At 33.4% G+C, this 19,703-nt stretch overlaps 2 protein-coding genes across 2 annotated transcripts; one reads left to right on the top strand and one right to left on the bottom strand.

The window, feature by feature from the left end:
* Nucleotides 1–7,297: 7,297 nt before the first annotated feature.
* Nucleotides 7,298–9,433, bottom strand: LOC123670190 (FAST kinase domain-containing protein 3, mitochondrial-like). The gene has a single exon (XM_045603702.1). The coding sequence runs from the start codon at nucleotides 9,316–9,318 to the stop codon at nucleotides 7,384–7,386; it is 1,935 nt and encodes a 644-aa protein (XP_045459658.1). The 5' UTR covers nucleotides 9,319–9,433; the 3' UTR covers nucleotides 7,298–7,383.
* A 2,805-nt stretch (nucleotides 9,434–12,238) lies between these two features.
* Nucleotides 12,239–17,701, top strand: LOC123657672 (trans-1,2-dihydrobenzene-1,2-diol dehydrogenase-like). Its single transcript, XM_045593197.1, has 5 exons — nucleotides 12,239–12,446; nucleotides 14,095–14,386; nucleotides 14,494–14,740; nucleotides 17,034–17,184; nucleotides 17,361–17,701. The coding sequence occupies exons 1-5, from the start codon at nucleotides 12,239–12,241 to the stop codon at nucleotides 17,462–17,464; spliced, it is 1,002 nt and encodes a 333-aa protein (XP_045449153.1). The 3' UTR covers nucleotides 17,465–17,701.
* The last annotated feature ends 2,002 nt before the right edge of the window (nucleotides 17,702–19,703 follow it).

Raw genomic sequence — 19,703 nt, 5'->3', positions numbered from 1 at the left:
ACTTTGTAAATAGTTATTTTGTTCTAAGAATATTGTCTGCTCAAGTTAATATTACAATGGGACTGAAAATCGATGAAATTTAAATATTTACCTCCCGAATCACTGTAGAGACACTAGTCTAGTCATTCTTGAACGATTTTACTTTTCAATAATTATATGTTGATTTTTTATATCTAAATGATGGTTTCGTCAATCATTCTCTTTCATACAGTATGTCAGGTACTATGTATATTTTGACCAAGATTATATATTACTATTTTATTATTATTTCTATATTTGCGTTGTTAAATGGAAAAAAATGAATGTTCAGCATTTTTTACATTTTTTAATAGTGTCAATCCATGAAAATTATTACGCACATTCGCGTAGTTAGCTGATTTCTTACTGTGATCATTTATATAATGTTTGTGTCATCTGTATAATAATGTATTTACACCTATAAACTTACAAAGTAGGTGTTTTATTCGTAAGAAAATTATAATCCTTCTTATATAATATAACAACTTAAGAGGACTAACACCACAATCCTCTACAAGATCTTTAGTTATAAGACCTACTATTAAGAAATGTTCGAAATATTTCTAAGTTATTACTGTCATAAATCTACATCATCTTGAACCAATTTTGTTAAAAACGTATAATTTTGTTACCTTATCTTCTAAGTAATATGTATTTATAAACAATTTATAATATTTTCCACAGTAATTTAGCTAATTTAATTATTTAAGTATTATCAAACCCATATATATATTAAAAAAAAATTAAACAACAGTCACTAAATTCATCTATTATCTGTGACTGGAAAAAAATTTACTTAACCTACTTAATGAAGTAAAATTGTCAATTTTTTTTTATTTTGATGACACTATATAAGATGACAAAGTAACGAGTATTAGGTTACTGCCAAATAGAATTTGATGTTGTAATTTCCCAGTCCTTAAGCGATTAGGTAGTTAATTCTAAATTAATTCATGATTCGAAACTTTGTAATAATAGGGAATTAGATCGATTGAATTATAGAATTAAGATTAGTGCATGATCAATTTTGTGACTATTAGACGATAAACGTAATTATTATAATTATAAATCTATTTAATTATATCAATTAAAGTTACTAATGGCAGAAACAATTAATTTTTGTCTAGACTACTCTACATTGTCCCTATCGTCGTCTTATGAAGAACATGACAAACGAACCCTTAATTAAACCTACTTACCTAAAATTGTATAATACATGTAATAAAAACATAAATAACAAATAAACAAACTATGTGCTCTGTTTATTAATTTACGTAAAATTTATTATTCATACACAATGTAGCCCTTACATAACCTACATACAAATGTAATTATTTTTGATAATTTTATTTCATCTCGATGATGTATATAGGTTTACCTAAAATACTGCCGTAATATAAAACACTTTGAAACGAATACAATCTGATCATATTGCGACAGAATTATATGTCTATTTTTTATTACATTTTTAATATTTCGAATGACGCGCTTTTATAGCCATGGGTGACAAGCATCTATTGAAAAGTTATTTTTCGCAATCTTTCCCTACGTGATTTAAAATCATATATGTATAATTCTGTCACTGCAATATCAAAGTTAGGCTATGTAACCTATACCGTACCGTCATAATATAGATATGACATACATAAACATTTCATATATATGTGTCATATACATATATATGACGACCTTACATCGTCATTTTCAAGTGTGCTTGTATATATTTGTGCCGTGATTTTTAACGTGATACACTTTGTGATGTTCATAATGGAGTGGTACTGAAGATTGATAAACAGATTTTATTTGATAAAATTAAGAAGATACTATATCGAAATTTCAATATATAAAACTGATTCTTTAAAAGATATAATAGTCAAACGTATATATATATACATGAATGTGTTCTTTATCACTTGGTGATATAAAATATCCAGAATCATAACAATAGTTGACATATCTTAATTTTTACAAAGCCACATTCAGACGTGAAAATTATATTTATAAATAGTATATATTTAACTGTTTATGCCTATTAATAGGCACTGATAAATTCTGATTCAAACATAGTTCAAAACTTGCTTTATATGCCTTTTTATGATGTCTACCTGAATTATATTAAAAGTAATAATAAAATATTTAAGAATTTAAAAAGAAATTATTATTTACTGAAATGTCGAATTAAAAAAAAATTAAAACTCGCATTATCAGATGATGAAAATTATGACACATAATACACAATTAAAAAATGCATGTGTGTGTAATTCACACACAGCAGAAGTGAAACTTCTGAAATGTCGTAGGAAGGTAGGCCGTTGCGATTTGTTCTATCGATGATCACGGTCTCGGTGAAAAAGGTCGTAAGTGGCATCGCTTACGCGTTATAAGCAGTAATGTATTAACATTCTCTCCTATAAATTTATGTTTATCTTGCTTTATCGTGACGCATTTTTCGTTTCATCGAGTTTTAAATCATGACGATTCTAACAAAGTTTCACTTCAAAATATTTACACTAACCACATTAAGTACACTATTGTTATGTGCCAAAGTTCAAAATTTCTCTAAAAATTATTTTCACTGCTAATATTAAATTAGAATCTACCAAGTAGAGTTATCATAAGAGAAACAATTTGACGTTTAATGAATTTGTGGGTGTATTTGTAATAGATTTCGAGATAATATTGTGTGGTAGAAATATTAAGTTGACTAAAATAGCTATACTCGTATCGTACAGCATATAATGTGCACATAGTTATGTATAAACTTCAAATAGAATGAAATATCGTGTTCGTATTTTCAATCTATTCAAAGAAACCTATCTCTAGGATAACCTTAATAATAAAGATTTATTAAATATATCTAACTCTATCGAGTGTCTTGTAACTTATAAAAAATGTCTACTTTAGATTTTAGGCTGTGAGCCAGCGTAAACACATTCATTAAAAATTGATATTTCAAGCTAGAGTTGCTGTGATACACCATTTGGCTATAAAGTATAGAGAGTATTCGTTTCTGCCTATAGCTTTTATTGATAAAGGCTAATTAAAATTTAAATGAAAATTGTTTTTGGCTTTATAACTTGAGAACTTCTTTTGCAAAGATCATGACTGTTAATAAATAATCACGTTCTTTTAAACATCAGAAGTAATTATAGTATAGTGGTTAGTATTAAAAACAATTTTTTGGATTTTTATGTGTTACAAATAATTAACTTTTTGGTCTGCAAAATTCATCCAAAACTACATGAGTTTTTACTTGTAAAAGCTGTCTTATACATTAATAAAATAATTATTCAAATAATAATTCTAGTAAATTAGAATGTGAGTAAATTTAAGAAAAAGATGTTATGAGTATAATAAAAATAATTATAATAACTAGCTGTCGATTTATTTGACATCCCTGTTCCTATTTCAAAATTAACCTTAAAAATTATAAGTAATTAGTTATAACTTTTTAACTTCCTCATGCCGTTTTACTTAAAAGGGTAGGGTGACCGAGCTTAGCTCGGTATTTTTAGTAAATCGTGTTTCTTGGGAATCATTCCCGAGTGGTCCTCTAACGTCCCTGCGCAGCAGTGCGCGCGTGGACGCTAAATGGCGACGTGCCGTCAATTAAAAATTTTATATTATATTTTTAAGCTAGTGAAATAAAGTAATTATTTAGTTACAACACTAGCATTTAAAAAAAAGACTGAGTAGGTATAATAACTGTTTTTCAGACGTCTGGTAATGATTAAGTAGAAATTACATGCTACTAAAAAGTAAGCGCGAAAAGAATACTTGCAACATATTCTATCATATTATTAAACGTGCCAAAAATGTATGTATTTCAAAAAAAAACACTGCAATAATTAATAATTCTTTTATTTTTTCTTACAGTTTCATTCCAAATTTCATTCTAATTTCTAGTGTATTTTTCAAATGTTAAAACGGGACTATTATATTTTGATGACTATAGTGGAATAACATGTATTATTATTATTTTTACGATAAATAGTTATACTTGTTTGTAGTCGTCTATAAAACGAGTGGTCCGAATCGAACCGTCCCACTCGATTGCCTTATTCTTGTTTAAGACATCGACCGGTGCGGAGCTCTCGGGAAAAGAAATTATAAGTATTATAGTTATGGTATATATATAATATAATAAATAAGTGTATACTTGTGTAATAATATATCGATAGGGACATAATATTCAATTAATTATAATTATATTATTATCCAATTAATTATATTATTATACGCTTCTTAAAAATAAAAATATTTGATTTCATTGATCAGGTATTCTTAGATTAATAAAGTATAAATATTTAATAAGTTTTTTTTACATTTTTTCTTTTTCTTAACACGTGCGCCTTAAACGGTTAGAGCTACCCAAAAGTTATGTATATTAATAAAATGATTAAGGTTAACTCAATATAACCTTTTTATGGTAATCAACTTTGTTCTATAATAATGCTTATTTGCAAAGGTGGTTTTATATACATGATACGAATCCGTATCCAAATATATATTTAATTATATATCCATGAAAGTAGATTATCAGCCAACTGTGCAGCATCATGAATTAAGCTCCTACTCTTCGCTTAGATGAAGAGTGGCGTATGCCCAGCAGTGGGATATTAAAGGCTAAATCAATAATGTTCATATGAACTGAATTAAAAATGTTCTTTTAAGATAACAAACAGGTACTTCAAATTTTTCCGGCCTAGTGTATAAACATTGACGCCGCGTTGGCGCAACGGTTACGGCCATGGATTGTACCTGTTGCGCTGGTGGTTGCGGGTTTGATCCCCGTACATGACAAACATTTGTATTGGCCATACAGGTGTTTGCCGTTGTCTGGGTGTTTGTGCAGTCCTTGTGGGTCGCCCCACCGTGCCTCGGAGAGCACGTGAAGCCGTCGGTCCCGGTTGTTATCATATACACCTGATAGCGACCGTTACTCATAGTAGGGAATATATCCGCCAAACCGCATTGGAGCAGCGTGGTGGAATAAGCTCTGATCCTTCTCCTACATGGGGAAAGAGGCCTATGCCCAGTAGTGGGATATTACAGGCTGAAGTGTGTAAACATTAAAAAACAATAATTAATATTATATATTTTTTTTTATTTTGTAAAAAAACCATAATCAAGACTAGAAAAATATTTTACATTTTAACAGTAAACAATTGCACTTAAAAGTTTAATCTTACAACTATCACAGTCACACATCACACATCATATCACAAAAAATTACTTGAATGTTCTTTATTTTATACATATATAATATATGACATTAAAATACAGTCTAAAATAACAGTTAGCACACCTTACTTAAACATAATATATTAAATATTGTTTTTATCTAATATATAAAATTCTCGTGTCGGGGTGTTTGTAGTTAAACTCCTCCGAAACGGCTTGACCGATTCTCATAAAATTTTGTGTGCATATTGGGTAGGTCTGAAAATCGATCAACATCTAGTTTTCATCCCCCTAAATGTTAAGGGTAGTCCACTCCAATTTTTTTTCTTAATTTTTAGATAAATTATTTATTTTTTATTTTATTATGATTTGGCGTTGAAAAATACATACAACCCTAAATTTTCATACTTCTACCACCAACCCCTATTTTTAAATAGCGTTTAGGGGCAAGACAACGTTTGCCAAGTCTATTAAAGCTAGTTAATTTTATAATAATAATTGACAGTAGATTAATATACACACATTAGTTAGGTATTTATACCTAATATGTCAAATTATTGTATAATCGAAAATAAAGTGAGAAGCTTACGCCGAGTTGCACGAAACAAAATTAAAATTTAAGTAGAGATTAAACTAATTTAATCAGAAGAATTTCATACAATTCTTGCGATTAAATTAGTTTAATCACTACTTAAATTTTAATTTCTTTTCGTGCAACTCGGCGTTAATGTCTTAATCTTAATTTATATAAATGTAATGTGAACAGATGATTACATGTAACAGTAGTTTTGGAATAATATTAAAAGAAATTCCTATAATTTACTAAAGTTATAATAAAAAATAAACATAACCTTTTGACATCGGTAAAATCATCTATGCCAGGGATGTCAAATACGGCCCACGATCGGCCGCGAATTTTAACAACCATATTATATTTTTTTTAATTTCATATCATTTCATAATATAAATAAAATGTTATAATAATTCAGAACATTTATTTGAATCTGTTCCGCCTACACATTTTAAATTTAATATATTGCCCTCATGGATATAGGTACGTAAATATGTACTCGTCAAATCCCACCATCCACGGCCTCAGAATGAGTGGATACACTGGCGCGCCAATACCAAAACTTCAAAAGGACACCCTATACCTGGTCTATACGCAGGAAGAGAATAAATGCTGATAGACCAGGGATACGGCACTGGAGAGAGATCGCGCGTCATGACCATTCATGAAGCACAAAGGCAAACCTACGGCGAGGTCATCATCGTCCAGACAAAGACCGAGAGGCTACAAATCCATGACAGTGTGCCTCATGCGATAGTAGCATTGACAAGACTAACACCTGCGTCTATTAGGTACACTGACGACGGTGATGACGCAATCGGCAGGTTTGTTTGCCGAGCGCTGGGTGCCTTGGCGAAAACAATCTTGGAGCACAACCTTAAAAGAACTATCCGGGTCCGTGTCTATGAATTAGTGACAGTGATATATAATTATATAGGTGTATTTAATGTAGCGGAATGTAAGTAAATAGCAGAAATAAATAAATAATAAATAGATAAATATTAATAATAGCTATATATAAATAAATATATTTAAAAAAAACCTTATTGACAGTAACTTAGGCTAAATGTATATTTTAAGTAGAACATAAGTGTAAATATATGGTAACTAGGAAATAAGTCTACATATATGATAAGTAGCAAATAAGTGTAGATATAGAAATAGATAAGAAAATGAATAAAATGTTCAGAAATTATGAAAGAATGAATAATAAGTGATCAAAGAGTATTTGTAAGAGAAAAAAAAAACCGTCAGCGTCGGATCACGACCTAGATTTACTAGGCATTCACAGGACTGTCGATCTGTAGTTCGTATGACAAATCGCCTGTGGTATTAATATAATTATAATGCATGTTTAACAAAAGGCATGGGCATTTTGAGCCCGTGGATGTAAATTTTTATAAAAAAAAAATATATGGCCCTCTGCAAAATGAGTTTGACATCCCTTATCTATGCTATTTTAGCACAGACAAATAAATAACATATAAATTGAGTATAAAATAACTTAGCAAACGAAACAATCAATAACATGATACACATTTTATCATCATATACATCTCACATTTAATTTCCCAACACATTTATAGCTGCACTATACATCTGAAATAATCTTACAAAGCAGACTCTGCATTGTCAATTCTATCTTTGAGATATTTTCTGAGTGTCACATTATCATGAGATGTATAAAATTGACTAAGTAAAGAGTATTTCAAGCTTACTACTTTCATCCCCAATATCTTCAAGTGTTTTTTCTTCATGACCTGAGGTCCAATCAACAGTTCATTATCAGAACAATAATGATCTGGTAAATGTATGAGAACAGCTATACTACCATTTTTCAACAAAGGAGATTTCCAGTTGAAAGTATTATCCCCTTGTCCAGTTGGATGTAACATAACATCAATTAAGTAAGTTTCGTCTGAACAATAATTTGGCAAAACAACAGCTGTTGATAATTCTAAAAACTCTCCAACTACTGCTACAATATTATCCTTAATTTTCTCTAAAATATTCTTAACTCTACAATCTTGTAATACAGGCTTAAACCACTGGTCCTTTGGTAATAGTGGTCCCAAATATTCTTTACACTCTAGTGATAATGCTGTATCAATTAAATACAGTTTTTTTAAAACATCTTTATTATTTATTTTAGCTAAATATTCCGGACTAAATATTTTATATACTAATTTTAATGGGTACTGTCCAGAATATATGTGAGAGAGAATTATTAAGCTTAGATCGTCAATTTTAATCTTATAACAGTTCTCCAGAAGCACTTCTTCTACTGATGACCAAAACTCAGAACCTGGATTGAAACACAAATAACCGAACGGATATATAAAAGGCTTCAAGAAACTGGATGGTACCTGTTTTATGTTATTTAATAAATATTGACTACTAATTTTGAGAATATTTCTATTACACAATTGAAATTGCATACAGTAATTCAAAATACCTATGACCAAAACCTGCGATTTTATTTTTGATGCCTTAAATTTTAAGAATTTTTCAACTGCTGCCTCAATTTGGTGATCTGTGTACTTGAGTCGAGTAAATTTTGTAATAGCATCTAATAGTTCATCATCTTTTAAAGCATGAATGTTTGTATATAACCAGTGTCCTAAAACTGCAAAGGACTGTAAAGAGAAGTATTTCTCCACTAAAAATATATTAAAAATTTCTTGCATAACTGGGACCTTTATTTTACACCACAGTTCTGATAATTTCTGCTCTAGCAATGCTAGAATTGTTTTTTTACTGACCTTCAAACCTGGTAATACATAGAATATATGTACTATGTTATTTTCATTTATCTCTTTCTCCTTATCAACAAACCCAACCCATAACTTATCAATTTTTTCTGAATAATTTTGTTGATTACTATTTTTTATAAGAAACAATGCAAATTCACACAACTGCTCTACTGTTAACTTATTTTCAATAACTCTTAAAAATAGTTCATCACAAAACTTATGTTTATGAGGCTCCATAATGGACGAGGTTGTCTTAAGCACATTAAGTATTGTCTGTGTGTCTTCACTCTTCATAACAACTTTTAATAGTTTTTCTAATATAGCACCTTTAGCAAAGTTAATATGAATACTTTCATTTGTAGGCAAAATCAGGTTTCCATCTTTTTCTAAATCATATATTCTTTCAATGGCCCCCAGTGCAATATTAGGAGTTATTTTTGTACATTTTGTTATTAATGAAAAGACTTCACGTAAGTCGGTACATTGCTTAAACTCTTCTTGAATGAGGTGATAACTGAGGGAATCATTTGTAGATGGTGAAGTTTCCTTCGACGAAGAGACATTTAAATGTTCCAAATCTTTTAATTTTCTCACAACTACGGGTAGTTCGTGAACATTAAAGCCATTTTCAATAAAAATGGTGCTATTACTAAATTCTGGACCACAAGACTTCTCATCACTAAATGTTCGAACAAAATAAGTGTATAGCGACGAAAAGGAACTGCAATTATTTCCACACGATAAAAAATTGTTTCTTGCTTTAGAGTATGATCTCCACAAAATCAAAGACATTTCTTAAAGAAATGAAAACAAGCAAATAATATAACAATAATTACTAAACAAAGGTTTTCAATAGAGCTTACTACGACATTGTTAGCTTTGATTGTTAGTTTGATTACCATTTAATGTCAATAATAACGTCATAGCATAGTGGCTGCGTTCAACTACGCTACCGCAACGCCCGCAACAACAATTCTATCTTTCCACCTAAGGCCCGTGTTCGTCGCGAGCGATTGCTTGACGTCATAGATGACGTCACTGTTCACAACCGCATCGTGCCCACTTCGCCCACAAAATATAGGTGGGTCAGAGTTGGTTTTTATCAAAACATGGTGAGAATTTGAAAAAACAACTGTCAGTGTCAAATTGTGAATCTTATTTCCCATTTGATTCGGCAAAAACACAATGGAATCCATGTTGAAATAGGTTTTACTCCAATCCATGCAAAATTATCACTCATAACCCCCACAGCTGCATGTTTTCACCATACCACCATATTGCGACACCTAACAGCGCCCAAATATGCGTCCCACTTAAAAAGTTTGCCCACAACGCCTGTGACGTTTTTTACGTTAGTGGAACGGCAATTTCAGCGATCGTGATAGATGGCGTTGTGGGCCTTAGGTGCAACGCGCCTATTGTGTCTAGTAGTCGGTAGTGCAGTGATGCCAGCTTGGGGTTTTTACCCAAATAGCAGGAAAGTTTTAAGTGATAATTTTTTTTTAGGATATTCTTTTAGAATTTTTTTATTGGTCAGGACATAATATTAAAAAACTAATAAAAAATAATAATTCGATTTTTTTTTTGTTAATTTATTATTAAAAATACACGCAAAGTAAATATATTTACTTATATGATATAACACTAAAATAATATGAATACTTAGATAAAATATAATATATGTATATTAAGGAAGTTTTAAAAAAATCAACAAAATATTTTATTTTCTAATCTAAAACCCTTTGAAAAATAAAAACTAATAATCTGAATGATTTTTAAATAATTTCAATCTAAGGTTTTTGTTCTTAATTCAAGGACTTGTTAAAAGCCTTAGGGAAACGTTTTATCAAGAGTTGGGGAGTGGGGACACTTATGTAGTGTACTCTGTGATGTCACGCTGTCAGTCGTCTCGTGATCTTTAGTGGTGATGGTGATCTAATCTTCACTTATGTAGATTATTTTTAAACAAACAAGGTTGGAACTATCAGAATTAATAACTTACTTTAAATGGTAAATAACTCTCTAATGCTTTTTAGATAATTTAAATCGTTATGTACTGTTTTAATTTATAAGGTGTTGTAATATGGTTTTTCTAAAAAAAAATTGAACTGAATTTGATACAATTAAACTATTTCATTTTACAATTTTCTTTAAAAGCAATAAAAAAAGGTCCCATTACATATGTGTTTTTTTATTGTATTTTATTATCAATTCTAAATAAAAACTTTTTTGTTAATATAAGTCTAATAATCATGAAAAAGATTTTTATATGAAATGTGTTTTAACTAATTTTCACATTTTATTATATTACAGAAGTTATAGTAATAAGCCAGAACAAGCAAAAAATGTAAGTAGACAAATACTTAAAAACTGTTTTTATTAATAATAAAATTTTATTTATAGTATTTCAAATAGAAATAAAAAAATGTGTGTGTGTGTAATTCACTCAAGGCAAAAGTAAAAAGTAGCCTCATATATAATAATATAAAATACTGTGTACAAAGTATTCTATCTCATTCTCTCTTATACATTTATGTGTTTGTTTCTTTATAGTGACGCATTTTCATTTCATCGAGTTTCAATGATTCTTAAGAAGCTTCACTTCAAAAATTTACAATATGTATATTCTGTTTCAAATATCAATTTTTATTTTAATATCCTATTTTTTAACCATACATTGCTATAATATATAATATATGTATATATATTTGTTGTTTAGTAAAAGTGCACGTACACATTTTTTTTTACAAATTAGCCCAAAGCAAATTATTTTTTGATAAAGTCTTTATTTGCTTTTCACTGATGCATAATATGCACAAGAGCAAGTTTAAAATAGGCTGTATAATTTGTGATAAAAGTGTCTTGTTGTATCTATGCTTCTGTATTTATAAATTAAAAAATGTTTGAGTTACATAAGCACTGAAACATTGTCAGTGCTCATAAAAGTATCATAAATAAACATTGTTAGACCTTTACAGTACATTATGATATATGCTAGGAATAATTACCCATCAACTGACTGGACCAATTGAAATACTCTCTTTATTGCCAGCAATTGTATTCACAGCGTATAGTAACTAATAATAATGTTTTCTAACTAAATATGATTCCTTTATAAACAGGTTGTCTGTAAGAAATCACTGTCAGTGATAAGACCACCTTTGCACTTTATTCAGTATGTTTTTTCCTCTTCTTTTTAATGTTCTTTTTGTAAGTGTGCAATAAAGTATAAATAAATAAATAAATTAAATAGCTTATTTCAAGGTGCAAATCACTACACTATAAAATGCAAACAAGATAAGTCTCAGAATTTTCTATTTAGTTATCTGTGATAAGGGAATTTTTTTATTATCTAGTTTTATCAAAATTTTCTTTCTTAAATTCTTGTAGCTCATATTATGTACGTACATATGTTTGCAGAAGTGATAACTGAAACAGTTTTAAGTTACATTTGTTATGTAAGTCTTAAATTGCATATCAAATTTGATATAACAGCATAATGTTATGGTTGTTGTATATTCAGCTTTCATTAGACTTAGCTGAATCAAACTTTGCTGGAATTGTAATATTATAAATATGGTAATCAATTTTACAATTTTGTTATCGTAAAAAATTTACCTTATCGTTCTTAATTTGATAAATGAACCAAACTATGTGCGTCAATCATTCACTAATATAACTAGTTTATCCGTATTTTATATGATGATTTTAGATGGGTAAACAGCTGAAATGGGGGATCGCCGGAGCTGGAATGATCACCCATGACTTTTTGACGGCGATGGCATCCTTGCCGGCTGAACAGCACAAGGTCGTTGCCATCGCCGGCAAAGACCTAGATCGTGTTCACAGATTGGCCACGCTCCACAATATCAGCACCGCGTATGAAGGTTACGAATCGATCGCGAGCGACTCCGACATTGGTATGTTACAATGGCATATCGTCTCATGTATAAAATAGGTTCATTCGGCATTATTTCCTTTTTTGACAACTCCAAACTAACGTACGTTTTTCCTCTTCCGGATCATTCATTCCCGCGAAGCTAAGGTCAAGGGCGCTAAGGGCGCTTCTAATTTTCCGCCTTCACAAAATATTAACTTGGATATAAACTTATTTTTTATTTTTAAATATATTTTGTTTATTATTTCGACGCCTCTCTCTAATAATATATATTTAAAATTACATGATATTATTGATTTATACACAGTCTTCCCATAAATATTGTTACAAATAAAAAAAAACATTTTTTTTTTTCTTTTGCCCGTAACATTTATTACTATTACAGTGGGTTAGTTTAATACATTAATATAAAAGCATTAAAAATATATAAAGCTTACTCGAAGTGGTCCCCATTGGCTGTAATGCAGTCCTTTAAACGTTAAGGCCAGTTATCATTAGAAGCACGCATTCTTTCCATGGGAAAATTCGTCACTGCCAATCGTATGGGTTGTTTTAGCGATTTCAAATTATCATGGCATTTAGAACAAGCCATAAATAATCTCTAAAACTTACCATAAATCATAATCCAGCTGATAAGATCAGGACTAGATGACGACCAGTCTTCAGCTCTGATGAAGTCCGGAACGTTGGTTTCTAACCAAGATTGGGTGGATCGAGCTTTATGACCCGGTGCAGAGTCTCTTTAAGGGACTTAACTACCTTCTCAAGATTGGTATTTTGATAAACATGTGCCGATGTTTTGATACCTTTTTCACAAAAATATGTCTCAGTCACTCCTTCATAGCTAACACCCCACCAAACCATCACTGAAGTCGGATAATGCCCACTTTTTATTCTGTTGACTAATTGGGAAGCTTCCGTAGAGCTTTGAACATAAATACGCTTGTTTTGTTTTGTTAAAATATTGCTCAATTGTAAAAAAATTCTCACCCGTAAACAAAATTTTTCTGTGACCTTCCTTTACATACCGCTTAAGTAGTTGTTTTGATTTTACCAAAATATTATTTTTTTTAAATTATCAGTTAAGAAATGACCTGTTCGTCTCTTATAGGCTGCAAGTCTTTAGTCATATTTTAAAATACGCGACATGGTGCTACCTTCGTATCCCGAGATAAAATCTTTTGCTTTCGGAGAGGATTTCTTCAAATGCTTTGCCTTACTGCTTCGATCGCCTTTTTCCGTACGTAAACTACGTGGACGGCCAGATCTTTCTCTGTCACAAACAGAGGAGGTTTCATTGTACCAATCAATAGCCCGGTACACAAACATTTGACTAATACCAATCGTATGGAGAGTTTTAAAAATTGTATTTGTGTCCATACCTACTTTGTGTAATGCAGTCACAGCGATTCAGTTCTCTTTATCACACCACTCCATTTTAATACCACAAGATATTTTTCAATGTATTGGCGCGGAAATAAGAAAACCATGAACAATTATTTAAAAATGACAAATTCCAAATAAAAATGTAATATTTTGTTTATTTTTAATTGTAACAGTATTTATGGCCTGACGATGTACATATATCTTCTATCTTATACTGTCTTTCAAAATTATTTGACTTTTAATTTTCAGGCCTTATTTTCGTCAACGTTAATTTTTATTTTCAGACATTGTTTTCGTCTGCGTTCTAAATTTACAGCACTTTGATATAGCAAAATTAATGTTAGAAAACGGTAAACACGTACTGTGTGAGAAACCTATGGGTATGACATACAAGCAAACTAAATATCTAGTTGATTTAGCGCGCGAAAAAAAACTATTTCTCCTCGAGGGGATGTGGTCGAGGTTCTTTCCTGCTTACGATGCTTTAGACAAGCACATTGCGAGTGGTGGGCTTGGAGATGTATATCACATAAACATACAATTTGGGGTTGAAATTAACGACATTGAGAGGAACTTGTAAGAATCTTTCATTTTCATTCACTGCTATCGCTTATCACATTACGATAAATCCTAACATAAAACTTCGGCCATATAATAAGGACTTTGTGATCAATCAATTTCAGAATGAAAGATTTAGGTGGCGGCGTGGTCTTGGACTTAGGTGTATACATGTTGCAACTTTTACAATTCGTATATAAGGAGCCCCCGACCGACATAATGTGTGCGGGACACTTGAGCAAGACCGGCGTCGACGAGTCTATATCTTGCGCACTTAAGTACAAAGACGGGAAGACTGCGACCATAGCGGCACATACGCGGGCAACTATGGCCAACAGAGCTGAAATTACTGGAACTAAAGGAACTATTTTGGTAAGTTATATTATGTTAAACACTAGCTAACCCAACAGCTCATACTGTTTTGCGAAGACGCGTGAATGTTAAATACCTAACCGAAAAGTTTTTTGGAAATTTTCCGATTTTCTGAGCAACTTTCTTAATTTTTTATTTGAATAAGTGTAAATAAAACTTTTAAAAAATGTTAAATAAATTAGTATAGTCATTCATAACTTATGGCCTGATCCAGGGGAAATAGGGATAAATATATCGATTTTTTCTTTCGTTTAATATCTTTATATGTATAAAAATTGTTTATATATATAAAAATTTTTATGTGTATACACACACACACACATCAGCCTATCGCAGTCCACTGCTGGACATAGGCATCCACAAGTTCGCGCCAAAAATGGCGTGAACTCATGTGTTTTGTACATAGTCACCACGCTGGGCAGGCGGGTTGGTGACCGCAGGGCTGGCTTTGTCGCACCGAAAACGCTGCTGCTGTCCGCCTTCGGTCTGTGTATTTCAAGGCCAGCCCCCATCGCAATTCAATACCGCCATCGGTCGGCTTTTTAAGTTCCAAGGTGGTAGTGGAACTATGTTATCCCTTAGTCGCTTCTTACAACACTCACGGGAAGAGAGGGGGCTATATTCATTGCTGCCGTAACCACACAGCCTATTTATGTGTATGTTATGTACGTATGTACAATTTTTCGTTTACTTGATTGTGTCGCTTATGAACTACTTTGTTTATTTGTGAACTTAAAGGTTATGATCTCAAAATCTAGCGATTAAAAAATATATTTTTCAATATAACATTAATAATTAGATGTTAATCCTGGAGATTCTATAACATTCCGCGAATGAAACTGTCCGAGTCTAATAGTCTGTACTTTTATACCTACTTATAATTACTTACGAATATTGTTATAAAGGTGAACGATTTGATGTTTCATTTGTAAGGGATAAACTCAAAAACAACTGGACCGATTTTGAATCATATTTAACGAAATAGCTACATTATCGCCAAATGACATAAGCTATATTTTAACGGAAAAAAATATTATTATTTTAATAGCAATAATTAATAAACAACGTAACGTTATTCTACAAATTAACGCTACAATCTACGACACCGCACATCTGGTAACACTATGTGCCCTTTATAAACAAATAATAAGCGAGGCCGAAAAGGTAAAAATTATAATTATTCACTACCGAGGAAAATATAATTTATTTATTTTAATTATACAAAACTATAAAACGGTTACTTAATACGAACACAAAACTGGATTTTAATAGTATTTATATTTAAGAAATACAGTTTAACATTTTTATTTGCAATAAATGTTGTCATTACAGTCACCTAATATATTCTATTTTTAACGTCTTCCAAAAATGAGGAGGTTCTCAACTCTACTGTATTTTTTTTTAAATGTATGTTTCCTCAGAATTTTTTTTACTGGGTGGACCGATATCGATGGTTCTTTTTTAATCGAAAGATGGTGCGTGTCATTTAAACCCATTTAAATTTAATTGAGATCTAACAAGTACGTGAAGAATCTACAAATGTGTCTTTTCAATCCCAAATCACATGCGCGAAATATTTTGTGTCAAATTGACACAATTAAAAATAACACAACAAAAAATTATTGACTGTCCCTTGCTAAACTACCTACCGTATTGCGTTTAATTGAATATGTAGGTACCTTTTTGTAGTCACTTCTTCGGTCCTATGGCCCGTAACTGAAGAATGTAATCTCGTGAGATTCCAGTACCAAACGAGACCTCGCGAGATAATACAATATATGTATTAGTTCATATTATCTTCGTCTATCTTATCATCTTAAACTTCGTGATCTAGCGTTATTAGGTAATTGAAATGTGCATTTATAACAATTTACATTTGAAATTTAATATTCCACTTCATAAAAGCCTTTATAGATTCTGCATTGTGTTAATCGTCTAATCAACGCTCTTTAATGACCCGTTACGTTTAGTTTGTACATATAAATCACTCATTTTTTTAAATATCGTAAAAAAGAACCACACAATCTAGTCACTAACTCTCATTTCTAACTCTCACGATAACGAGATATTGCATTCGCTATTCTGTATATTAAACGAAATTATTTTTCCGACTCCGAATTTAACGCTTAAAAACAAACAATTCAACTTCATAATATATAAACAAAGATACAAAATTCATTACGAAACATATGAAATTTGTATAATATTGTTAAATATTTGAACATTTGTTATAAAGTATTTCAGAATTTGAATTTAAATATTAAATTTAATAGAAAACGTTTCATTATTTTAGTTGGACTACTTCTGGTGTCCGACTGTCCTTCACATATCGGCGGCGAACAGCACAGAATGGACCTTGCCCAAGGGCAAATGTAAATTTCACTTCCACAACAGCGCAGGCCTTAGCTATGAGATACAGGAATGTTGGGACTGCATCGACCAAGGTAATTAACCTTTACTAAAGTACATATTTCAATAATTTTTGAAATATTTATAACAGTAAATCCACGTTGATAATTAAGTTCGTATTCATTTATTTAGAAAGAGTAAAAGAAAATTATTAATATGTTAAATAATATGCAATTACATCGAATTTAATACTGTACATTTTTCGTTTCAGGATTACTCGAAAGCCCTAAAATGAGTTTGGATGAAAGCATACTTATATCGAAGTTGAGTGATACGATGAGAGCACAGTTGGGAGTGCTCGATAGTGCACTTTAAACGTTAATACAAAGTTCAAAATAAGTAAATAAATACCAGTATAGAATAAAATTTTAAGCTAATCTCGGTAGATATGGATGATTACGAAAACAGATATGACGATATAAAATATGAAATCCAATATTGATGTTTACCGTACAGCTACAGTATTTACCTCTTAACCAACTGTGATCAAAGTGTGTTGTGACACTTAACGTGTGTTATATATTTTAAAAATATACATGCTAATTTATTGCGCTCCAATGTTTTATTTACCGAGGCTTCGTTCTATTTTCGTCGTTTAGTTGAGTGTTTAGCGTGCGTTCTAATTACGATACGATTACCATACGATAAAAATAAATATTTGTTAATGCATTCAGATCCTTCGAGATATTCTATATATTATTATATTCTTTATTGAACTTTAAAAGCATAATTATACATCATGCTTATAAAAAAAATATTGACAATGGCGAACTTATCTCTATATTATCTCTATAAGAGATCTTCGGAGTGCCCCCGTATCTAGGGAGGCTGTTGGAGGCGTACCTCTCCGATCGGAAAGTAGGCCTCGAGAATCGGTCGGGGTCCGTGGAGTGGCGGCGAGTCGGCTGTGGTGTCCCGCAAGGATCGGTGCTGGGCCCGATCCTGTGGGACATTGGTTACGACTGGGTCCTGCGAGGCCGTCTCCTCCCCGGGATGGGTGTCATCTGCTACGCGGATGACACCCTCGTTTACTCTCGGGGACGAGACTACAAGGAGGCGGCGCGGCTGGCCGAGGTCGGACTCGACCTCGTGATCAGCCGCATAAAGAGTTTGGGGCTTCGGGTCAGAATTGACAAGACCGAAGCCCTCCTCTTCCGCGGGACCGGACGTAAGGGACCCCCACCGGGGGCTACCCTACAGATCGGAGAGGGGAGGGTCAGATGAGCTCCCAAATCAAATATCTGGGGCTCATCCTTGACGGAGGGTGGACCTTCGGCCCACACTTCGCTGTGGTGGGACCGAAGGTCGTGAAGGTGGCGAGTGCACTGGGCAGACTCCTCCCGAACCTCGGAGGACCCAGCGCCGCCTGCAGGCAGCTATATTCCGGAGTCTGCCGGAGTATGGCGACGTACGGTGCCCCGGTTTGGGCGGATCGCCTCACTGCGAGGAATAAGGCCGCGCTGCGGTCTGCGCAGAGGATCATCGCGGTGAGGGTGATCTGGGGGTACCGTACGGTATCGTGGGCTGCAGCTACTGCTCTAGCCGGCGATCCCCCGTGGGAACTCGTGGCGGAGGTCCTTGCCGAGACCTACTCATACGTCTCGGGTAGGAGGGCTCTCGGTGAGAACCCCACGTTGGACGGGATCCTACGGGTGCGCCGGATGGGGCAAGAAGCACTAATGCGGAGGTGGGGGGAGGACCTGGCGGAGCAGCCGTATGGCACACGCGTAACGGCTGCCTTGCGCCCGGTCCTTGAGCGGTGGATGCGCCGTAAGCGCAAACCCCTCACCTTCCGTCTGACGCAGGTTCTCACTGGGCACGGCTGCTTTGGTGAATACTTGTGTCGGACGGCCCAAAGGGAGCCGACGACTGAATGTCACGATTGTGGCGCGGCGGTGGACTCTGCCCAGCACACCCTCGAGGTGTGCCCGAGATGGGCGGCGCTACGTCGCGATCTGACGACAGTCCTCGGAGGGGACTTGTCAATGCCGAGCGTTATCACCGCGATGCTCGGCGACGACGAGTCCTGGAAGGCGATGGTCTCCTTCTGCGAGACAGTAATGTCCCAGAAGGAGAACGACGAGCGGATGAGAGAGGGGGCCGCCGACGAGGCCTCCGTCCGCAGGCGACGAACGGGGGTGCGTAGGAGGCGCTACTTAATGCGTTTCCAGTAACGCCCCTGTGCCCGTGTCGGGCCGGGATGGGAACCCGGTCCTGCTAGACATGGCGTCGTCGGGATTGTTCAGAGGTGAGCCGGACAGTCCCATGGAGGAGAAGTCTGGTCTTTTCGCCGAGGCCAGCCTGTCGCTGGAGGGATCCTGTTGCCTGCAGATCCGGGACCCTCCAATTAAAGCGGCTGAAGGCTCCCGCAGGGGTTTTGGTCGGTAGTGCACCCCCAAGTGCTAAGCCGACATACGGTCTAGGAATGCCTACCCGGGCATCCTGGATATCACCCGTAAATGGGTTACCCTGCGATATCAAAAAAAAAAAAAAAAAAAAAAAAAAAAAAAAAAAAAAAAAAAAAAAAAAAAAAAAAAAAAAAAAAAAAAAGAGA

Source organism: Melitaea cinxia, chromosome 1, assembly GCF_905220565.1.
Source record: "Melitaea cinxia chromosome 1, ilMelCinx1.1, whole genome shotgun sequence".
Taxonomy (NCBI): Eukaryota; Metazoa; Arthropoda; class Insecta; order Lepidoptera; family Nymphalidae; genus Melitaea; species Melitaea cinxia.
The sequence above is the reverse complement of the archived record's forward strand: the minus strand, read 5'-3'. Positions and strand labels throughout refer to the sequence as shown.

Coding starts and splice junctions, on each gene's coding strand:
- LOC123670190 (XM_045603702.1), bottom strand. CDS start 9,318: ATGTCTTTGATTTTGTGGAGATCATACTCTAAAGCAAGAAACAATTTT.
- LOC123657672 (XM_045593197.1), top strand. CDS start 12,239: ATGGGTAAACAGCTGAAATGGGGGATCGCCGGAGCTGGAATGATCACC. Junction 14,387..14,493: donor AACGACATTGAGAGGAACTT/GTAAGAATCTTT, acceptor AATCAATTTCAG/AATGAAAGATTTAGGTGGCG. Junction 14,741..17,033: donor GAACTAAAGGAACTATTTTG/GTAAGTTATATT, acceptor TCATTATTTTAG/TTGGACTACTTCTGGTGTCC.